This window comes from Ictalurus punctatus, chromosome 1 (assembly GCF_001660625.3).
Source record: "Ictalurus punctatus breed USDA103 chromosome 1, Coco_2.0, whole genome shotgun sequence".
NCBI lineage: Eukaryota > Metazoa > Chordata > Actinopteri > Siluriformes > Ictaluridae > Ictalurus > Ictalurus punctatus.
This window is the reverse complement of record NC_030416.2, coordinates 1,878,209-1,887,759: the sequence shown is the minus strand read 5'-3', so window position 1 is coordinate 1,887,759 and position 9,551 is coordinate 1,878,209. Positions and strand designations below refer to the sequence as shown.

The 9,551-nt window shown below is 43.0% G+C and overlaps 1 protein-coding gene across 2 annotated transcripts in view; it reads right to left on the bottom strand.

The window, feature by feature from the left end:
- The window catches only part of tars2 (threonyl-tRNA synthetase 2, mitochondrial), a 10,304-nt gene extending 4,938 nt beyond the window's left edge, over positions 1–5,366 (bottom strand). Inside the window, exons 1-13 of one of the 2 annotated variants that reach the window (XR_008398270.1) lie at positions 5,000–5,366; positions 3,061–3,230; positions 2,847–2,961; positions 2,627–2,748; positions 2,387–2,495; positions 2,235–2,302; positions 1,822–1,900; positions 1,592–1,738; positions 1,405–1,503; positions 1,139–1,305; positions 690–852; positions 218–355; positions 1–51 (exon numbers count right to left, since the gene is read on the bottom strand). The exon at positions 1–51 is cut by the window's left edge and continues 27 nt beyond it. Coding sequence is in view for 1 of the 2 variants with exons in the window: in XM_053687620.1 (XP_053543595.1) it covers positions 1–51; positions 218–355; positions 690–852; positions 1,139–1,305; positions 1,405–1,503; positions 1,592–1,738; positions 1,822–1,900; positions 2,235–2,302; positions 2,387–2,495; positions 2,627–2,748; positions 2,847–2,961; positions 3,061–3,230; positions 5,000–5,083 (1,512 nt within the window). In the remaining variant the exon portion in view is untranslated. The remainder of the gene's footprint in view (positions 52–217; positions 356–689; positions 853–1,138; positions 1,306–1,404; positions 1,504–1,591; positions 1,739–1,821; positions 1,901–2,234; positions 2,303–2,386; positions 2,496–2,626; positions 2,749–2,846; positions 2,962–3,060; positions 3,231–4,999) is intronic. The other variant, XM_053687620.1, reaches the window with a different exon arrangement.
- Between the last annotated feature and the right edge of the window lie 4,185 nt (positions 5,367–9,551).

Genomic DNA, 9,551 nt, shown 5'->3' with positions numbered 1-9,551 from the left:
AGGGTTGAGCTCCCAGTGCTCGCCAAAACGCTGCAGACTCTTCTCCAACTGCTACTCCGACACAGAGAGAGAGAGAGAGAGAGAGCGAGCGCGCGTGAGAGAGAGAGAGAGAGAGAGAGAGGAGAGAGAGAGGGAGAGAGAGAGCGAGAGAGAGAGATTAAGGTTTCGGAAGCTTGTGTGGTTAAGTTCTGACTGACAGGTATGATCGAGGTGTTACCTGTTCTGCGTTGTCCCAGAGGGCAGAGTCTCCCAAAAACTGGGCGGGGCGAGTGGAGAGCAAGCAATGGAATGTGAAACCAAACACACGATACACACTCCTTACAAAATCCAAACAGGCCGTCATCTCTTCTTCTAACTGCAGAGAGAAAATGACATGTAAATACACAGAGACTGACTGACCCAGAGGCCACGCCCACTTCACCGAGACTCAACACCAAGGCCACACCTCCTCCGCTAAGACTGACAGACACAGACCCCACGCCCACTTCACTCAGACTGACAGGCATAAAAACAGAGGCCACGCCTTCTTCACTTGGAAAACTGTCAAGTTGAGGTCAATAAAGTGTAATTTAATTCTGTTATTTAGAGACATGTGCCTGTAGCACGCGCTCACAGATTCCAGGCTATATCAGATTATCGTGTGTGTGTGTGTATGTGTGTGTGTGTGTATGTGTGTGTGTGTTCCATACCTGCTCGGGTGTGCAGAAGATGTGTGCGTCATCCTGACAGAAGCGTCGTACCCTAGTTAGGCCCCCTAGTGCCCCAGAGTGCTCGTTGCGGTGCAGCGCGCCAAAGTCGGCCCAGCGAAGTGGCAGCTCCCGCCAGGACCGCACTCTCTGCTCGTACATCACACTGCAGTGGGCGGGGCAACATCAATTAACTCATTAACATACATTTAAATGTAACAAAGAATTCACTAGAAATATTTCATACTTTCATAAACAGTTTCATCAACAAATTTTTAATAACATCCTCATCATCTGTGACGTCAGAAAACCTTTTTATCCATAATGCGTGTTTTTACATTTTTAAAAATGTATTAGTCACGTCTAATTAACCAATATAACCGCAAATACCGATTCGTACTTTACAGGTAAGTTTACATGATGTAAAATCATGGGGGGCGTGTCCTCCTCACCAGTGGGCGGGGCAGTTCATGGGCTTGAGGGCGAAGGTGTGAGGCTCGCACGTCACCGTGAACATGTTCTCGCTGTAGTGCTCCCAGTGACCCGAGCGTTGCCATAACGACGTGCTGTACAGGGTTGGGGTCACGACCTCGCTGAAGCCCCGCCTCCTGTACTCGCTCTGACGGAAAGAGACGTTGTTTTTACATGTATCGACAAAATATATATATATTTTTTACCTGACTGTATAAATGCTCTTTAATGAAATAAATGCAGTTACCTTTATAAAATCAGTGAGCGTGTTGTAAATATGAGCTCCTTTGGGCAGGAAGAAGCAGCTTCCCGGACTGACATCGTTAAAGAAGAACAACTCCTGCTCCTGATTTTTCAAAATAAAAACAAAAACAAGAATTTTAACACCACCCCCCCCACACACACACACACACACTCTTCAATCGTGACCGAACCTTTCCGATGCGTCGATGGTCTCGTTTCTTCGCCTCTTCCTGCTCGTGCTCCCACCGCTCTCGCTCTCTCTCCCCGGGAAACGAAACTCCCAGAATCCTCTGCACACCCACCACGTCGGGATCGGACGATAAAGTCACGGGAGAAACCTGCAGCGGAAGAGTGCTGAGCAACGCCTTGAACCAAGAACGGGAGGGGTTTAGGACCCTGAGGATTTTGGACAGCGACTCACCTGCAGCATCTTAAAGGAGCGCAGGAAGCTTGTGTGAGGGAGGAGCGGACCGGAACACACACCTACACACACTCCACACCTACACACACACACACACACACACCCACACACAGAGTTTTGAGATATTCGTTTAAAATTGCAGAAATCTGAGCGCTCAATACTGACCCCTGGTGGCCTGATGGCAGCACAGCATCTATTCTCTCATATTCTTGTGCATTATTATCTATTAATGAGTGTCGGTGGCAGTGCTCTGATGCCCGCATTACCAGATACTTTTTGTCCATTTAGAGTTACTTTTAATGTTGTGGATTGTCCACACATCTGTATTTACAGATAAAATCCTTAGGCCTTCATTAAGGGATAGTGTATGTTAAGGCTGTGTGTGTGTGTGTGTGTGTGTGTCAGATACACACCTGTACACGCTGACTCCGTCTCCAAGCATCAGCTCGTCCTCGGCACATTGCAGCCTCATATCATTGTCCTACCACAAAGATCACATCGCATCACACAACTTCATCCAACGTGCAGCAGTGGGAAGGTTAAAGGTCGTGGACCTGCAGCTGACCTGGAAGAGCTGACGGAGTTGGTGAGCGCTTAGTCGTGCTGTCGTGATGGGAAGTTTTAGCGCCGCCGCCTCCACGCACCTCCTCTCCACTTCGTCTAAACACACCGAGCTGAGAGAGACGATGATTATTATTCTTCTTAGTAATATTATGAAATATATTGTAATAAAAAAAGTGAAATAAAAATAATTCAATCGGAATAAAAGTGACTAAAAGACTGTACTGTGTGTGCATGTGTGTACCTGTTATCCAGTCTGTAGTCACAGTACAATCCAGTGTCTGAAACGCCTTCACGACACACCTGAGCACCAAACTGTGTTTCCATCACACCTGCTAACACACACGCACCTGTCCTCCACACCACCTACACACACACACACACACAGTATTCATACACACACTGTAAGATGTTAGGAATGTATTGTAGGAATCCCTCACTCTCACTTACGCACACACACACACCTGTCTTCCCTCCGTGGAGTCGAAGCCAAGCAGCTGAAGCTCACAATCGGCCTCTAGGGGGCGAGATAACTCCCACAATGCACCGCTCACCCTACTCACTACGGCTCCTTTAACCCTGCGGAGTGAGTAACCATTAAGCCCCGCCCCGTTTTAAAACAACAACAACAACTCTGAGGTGGCTGTCAGTAAGTAAAATCAGTGTGTGCGGACTCACCGCGTGTCCTGAGCGATCTGTAACGGGGTCGTGACCCCTGACACCCCTTTCACCGTTCTGCCATCGGCCAATCGGATGCTTAACTCTCGTCCGGGCTCCGCCCCTTTCTGGTCTGGCCTTTTTGAAAAGGCCTCGAAAAGTCGCAGTCGTTCTGTTTGGCAGGCTGAGGCCTAAAACCGCAACACACACACACACAAAATCACTTATATGATACAATGCAGTATTTAACACACAGATCATTACTGTGGACAGAAAAACAACAACTTTGGGCTGTGTCCCAATTCCCAAAAGCACACACACAAGGCTTAACAGGGGGTCATAGTGTAGTGTGAAAGTCACACAGCTGCTTGTTTTGCACTTTGGGGATGACATTTGGGCAGAAGCCTGTAATCATATCTCCTTATTTCCCTCCACACAATGTATACTAGTGTGTGTGTGTGTGTTTCAGCATGAGTGTTTATCAGGACCAGGAAGAATTGCTATTATTATTATTATTATTATTATTATTATTATTATTATTATTAATTTCTTCCCTCAAACAGCACGTCCCAGCAATTTATTCCTTTTTTTTTTAAATTAAAGAAAGACAAGCTGCACTTTTTAATCCATTTATGTGGAACACCTTCTGACCAATCAGAATCCAGAATTCAACAGAGCTGTAGTATAAAATAATACTAAATCTTAACCTTTGTTTAATAAGTGTGTGTGTGACAGACTTGCTTGCTTAGCTCATCACTTCGTGTGTGTGTGTGTGTGTGTGTGTGTGTGTTGTAAACTAAGGAACGAGTCAGTAGCTGCATTCGAGTGTTTATACTGATGTGACGCTCTGGCCTCTTTCTCCAAGTGGTCACATGACCTGGCACATCACCACGACAAACAATAATATTAATCACACCCGATCTTTCACTCACACACAGACACACACCGGTGAGTGTGTGTGAGAAGGAAACATTCCGGATAGAGTCCGGCCATGAGCACAGCCAAGTGCAAAAGTTTGTACACCCCATATTTTAGAAGGGGGGGGGGGGGGGTGATTTCTCAACAGAAATGATTAGAAGAACGTGCAGGAAACTTCTGACACATTTTACACTCACAATTTGATCACTTTGATCACTCCTCATGTAGAACAGACACTAGAAAACACACAACGTTGTGTTGCCAGAAGGAGAGAAATTCTTCGACCCCAAGGGTGGACAAACTTATGCACCGAGCTGTACGCTTACACATGTAACAACAAGCGAGTCGTTTCGGATCCGCTGAAGACTTCCTTTTGGTAAAGACTGCAGGAGAAGTGCACGTTTAAGTGTTTCCTGCTCCATCTCACACACACACACACACACACATCATCCTCGTCTGGCGTGTGATCGTCGCTGTGTAAGCATTCTGTGGAGATGACAAAGGAGCACAGCGACTTTTATTCATGATAAACGGCTTGAAAACTAAGGTGCGCACACACACACACACACACACACACACACACACACACACACACACACCAGTTCCAGTCATGCATCCTCACTGATCTTAACCAGGTTAAGGAGGTAAATGACTGAAATCTGGAGTAAAATGTGATCTGAAAAGAGTTCTGCATGAAGACAGGAGCATCACTTATCTGATCACTAAGCACAGGCTGGAAGGGGAGCTAGTTATTTATTTATTTACTTATCTTTCACCACCATTTTGTGTCTTCCTGGTCAGGATGAACACTGAAGGAACTCAGTCCTTTAAATCTGCACGTGCAATCTGGTGCTTCCTGTTTATGTTCACATCATGAAGGATGTTCTGATCGAGCTGCTAATTACAACTTCACAGCGCCAGCTAATATGTGCAGAACGGGACAGTTAGGTTAAGGATTGTAACGACACTGACTTCAAACGCGGAAGTGAAGAATTTGGGGGGGGAGAAAAGAAAGAAAAACAGAATGAATTATCATTATAACCTCGCTGTAGCCTCTGTGGCTCCTCAACGCCGACCTCAGGGGCTCGTGCCACACAGCTCGCCGCAAACACAACGCCAATATCATCTTTTCAAAAATGTCTACAAGCTCAAAATTTAAAAAAATAAAAAAACACCATTTATTAACATTATTTTTGTATTTATTCCCACAACGTCGTTCCCTCTCGTCCTCTGTGCGCCGCCATGTTACCGGAACAAACCACGAACGACGCAGCTGATTGGTCGGTACTTTTCCAGGGGCTTGACCAATGAGAAGGCGAGAAAAATAAAAACTGCGTGTGCGCATTCGAACGCGTCAACCACGCACACACGATGCGCATACAATAGATATTTAACACATCATAAACTCTCTCTGAGGTAATTTCTGCGCGCTAAAGCTAGTTTTAAAAACACACGACGACGCTCTCATCCATGTACACGAAAGAAATATGACCCAAGTGAATCCCTGTCAGACAGACAGTGCACTTTGTAGGACTTAAAATCTATTATTATTTGATACTACTGGCAGTATTCGAAGATAAATAAGTTCAATAAGGAGGCACTAGGATTTCATAAGCCTTCCATAAGTGCCCAGTGTATTAACATATGGATAATCAAGGGATATTCAATCAATTAGCAAGTTAATTGAGCAGTATTTCAACAGTATTCAATGCACAAGTCAGATCCAAATTAATGGCGCGTTATTCAAATTAATGCTATAAACAGGAATTTATATTCGTGTTCATGAAACCAAATCAATAAGGTGGTCTTTACAGTTACATCGAAATTAGAGTGTGGAATAACTTCAGTAACGGAGTATTTCCACCTGGACAGACTAACAAGTCTGTTTTTTGTTTGTTTTTGTTTTTCATAACCACGGAGTCAAGGTCAAATGTTTACACACTGCCATAACGGTTGTCTAATACACGTTTATCATGGATACAGGAGATTACAGGGACAGAAACAATGGGTCAGAGAATGTTCTGGAACCTGGACCTCTTACATCCGTGTCGCAACCGAGTCCTGTCGCCAAAAACCCCCCCACACGATACGTCTAATAATCAGCCTTCAGGTTCTGAAGCAAACAAGAAGAGAAATGGACACTGTGTTAAGGTTGTGTGGTTTGGAAACGACTCGACGCATGCGTTTCAATCCGGTTTAACGGACCTCTTCGTGGCTCGAAAAGATGGGACGCAAATGGAACGCTACCGTCTTAGAAAGCGGGTTCTAGTAAAAGGTTCTTTGGCTAGTTAAGGTTTCTTAGTTTTCGACAAAACTAGTTTCCTCATGAGAAAATACTAAATGTGCTTCTCCAGGACCAGGGATGGGGAAAATCTACCCCCAAAGAGACGAACGACCCCTTAAGGGTTCTCTATTTGACCTTTTTGAAATATACCAAAAAAATGTGTATCAAAAAAAAAGAAAGAAATAAGGAAAGAAAAAAGGATTAGTTAAAACAACAACTGGAGTCCTGACTTGAAACCTGAACAGTGGTGTTTCGACAGTGTGGAAGGTGTTTCATGTTTATGCTGAGAGCAGTTGGGGTCATGTGTCTCATACAGGTTTATATAATGAAAAACGAAAATAATAAAATAAATAAATAAAAAAGTAATGAATTAGCTTGTAGGATGGAGCGTGTGTGTGTGTGTGTGTGTGAGTGAGAATCATTTGTAAAGCTTTGGGAAAAAAACAACAACAAAAAACTGTACAGATGTAGTCTTGTATTAAATAGCCAACAGCTATTTAGAACAGGTTTCGTTTGTGTTTATCGATAATGGCTGTCTCCCAAAACACTAACACTTCACGGAATAGTTCTCAGTAACGCCGTAAAAGTAAGAACGATCATTCTCAGAAGACCTAAAGATTGTTTTATGAATTATCACTCTACATAAAACATAAATCCTGACTGGTTAAATCCTGACAGTTGAGACAGAGATGCTAGGTCTCGGTCAGTCAAAGCTAATTCGAGTAATAAAACTCAACACACAGTATTTTACTCATCTAGCCTGAGTAAATACTACTCATCAAGTAAATACTGGGACAGTGTATGGAGATACTGTTGGGGAAAAAAGATCTGAAGACCTTTGAGCTTCTGTAACCGCCTCATAAAATGATAATAGAGAGAAATCATCTCTAATAAATCCACTCACTCTGCTAAAGGCAAACCGAGGACACGGAGACGCTAAACACCTATGACTGCTAGCTTGGTTACTAGCTACACCTTAACATGCGATATTAGCAGACCGCATGAACACACTCGGAGAGGTGCCAAACAGGATTGTTAGCTCTATGGTACAGATAGCATAGCAGACTAGCTAGCGTGCATATTAGCAAGCAGAGTAAGGCATCTCATAACATTAAAGTTCTACGTGAATAAATACACTCGGCTAAAGACGTACAGAAAATACAGGGATGCTAAACTCGTATGTGCTGTTTATGCTAAACACACGAGTGTTGCTTTTGTGATGCAGCTAAAGGATTGGTGAACTAGCTAGACTGGTTAATAGTTACAGATTAACATACGAAATTAGCTTTCTATATGAAGCAATACACTCAGCTAAAGACTAACGGAGGACACGGGGATGCTTAACAAGTACAGGCGCTAGCCCTACAGTCAGAGAACATCGCCAAAATGAAGTCTAGCGTTTGAGACGCAGCCATTTTGCTCCTCATTCCAGGTCATGCGTTTATACACGAACCCTTGGCATGTGGATCGTAGTCATGTGATCGTATTGCTCAAGAGAGAGTTGTTGATCTAAATGTGTATGCATTCAGGACAAAAGAAGACACCGTATATCACCACCACCACGTTCCTTAAATGTTCACGTGTTATGAACCAAAAGGGAAAAAAAAAAATAAAATAAAATAAAAATCACATCACTACTTATACAAGCAGTATTAGCAATATGTACATTAATTACAGATCATTTCTTTCCGTGTGGGTGGAAACCAGTAACATTCTTCCAAACACTCAATCTGAAGTATTTTATACATTATCTAAAGTAAAAATCAAATCTTTTCTTTTATAGAGAGAGAGAGAGAGCAATAATTTGCTTGTATACACACACGCACACAATTGCTGACTGGACGATTTTGACCCGCGTGTCAATACCGTTTCCTTTAGAGCGCCCTCGTCCACTTGGAATTACGCAATAACGATCTCAAAAGTCCGCACTTTTTCAGCATCTTCCTTTTCTGACGAGCTGACATGCTAACCGGCTAGCAAAGTAAAGTAGCAGAGTGCCGAATTGTACAGATGAAGGAATCGCAGGAATAAGACACGTGTCAATATTGTGCTATGTGGCTAGCAGTCTTAGACCTGACGAAGTTATCTTAGCGTCAATGAAAATCTGGAAACTGTTCATGCTAGCTAGATGGCATGGTAACTACCTAGCAGACTGAACTAATATTCCAGCTGGCAAAGTAAAGTTTCCTCAAGGTCCATGTAGTAACTTTTCAGCTAGCAGTGTATAGCTTTTATACTAACTAGCAGATTGAAGTCAACGGTCCAGCTAGCAACGTTTCTTCATTTCATAGAGGATTAAACCTGACTTAAAAATTTGTGCTAACTAGTTAACTCTCTTTCAGACTAAAGTACCATTCCAGCTAGCAAAGCAAAGTTTCACTGTCTCTCTTTGAGGGAATTAAACTCGTTGTTGGAAGTGGTGAGTTTTATGCTAACTAGTAGTTATTGTAACTAGCGAGGGCATGATGCTATGAACGTGAAGTGGAGGAATAAAACCCGGTCTGAGAGTGTCAGCAATGCAGCAATGTCTTCTGGGTAACGATCTTCAACAGTGACGTTGACTCGATTCCATACCGAACCGACTTCATGTTCATGAAGTTAACAGGACAGATAAAAGTAAGCCCCCAAGGCAGGAGGAAAAGGGAGCTTGGCAACAGGAAGTGGACGAGGGTGCATCAGAAACGTTATTCAAAAGCAATTTTGGCCTCGGGAGTTTTTTTTTTTTTTTTTTTTTGAAAATTACGACCTTGTGTGTGTGTAACTCAAAAGGGAAAAGGAACAGGAAACAGACAAAATGCAAAGTGTAACCGTGCCTCTTCTTTTACCATCCAATCAGATTCCTAGGAAAGGGTATTCACCTTTAAAAGAGCTACGTGCACGATTCTGTCATTCAATTTTTATTCACGCAACGAGTGTTAAGCCATACGCTGAAAAGGTTCAGAGTTTGTTTAGACCGTAATCTTGCATCATTTTGTATAAACTCTGATAAGGGGGTGGAGCCTAAATATGCATCGCCAGCGCTCTTCACCCCAAGCAACAAGGGGTGTAGCTCAGTTACGTAAATCGCCTGTAATAGCTTGTTTTGTTTTTTCTCTTTTAAAATCGTACACGTAGCTTGCTTGTGTACAGATTCAGAAACAGATTCTTTTTTTTTTTAAATCCAAAAAGTTACAGAGTTCGCATTTACATTGTTCTCCAAAAGTAAGAAAAAAAAAACCAAAACAAAAAAAAAAACCTCGCCCCCGCACACACACACACCAAAAAACAAACATTAGAATTATTACGATAAAGAACTGTAAGCCCCCGATCA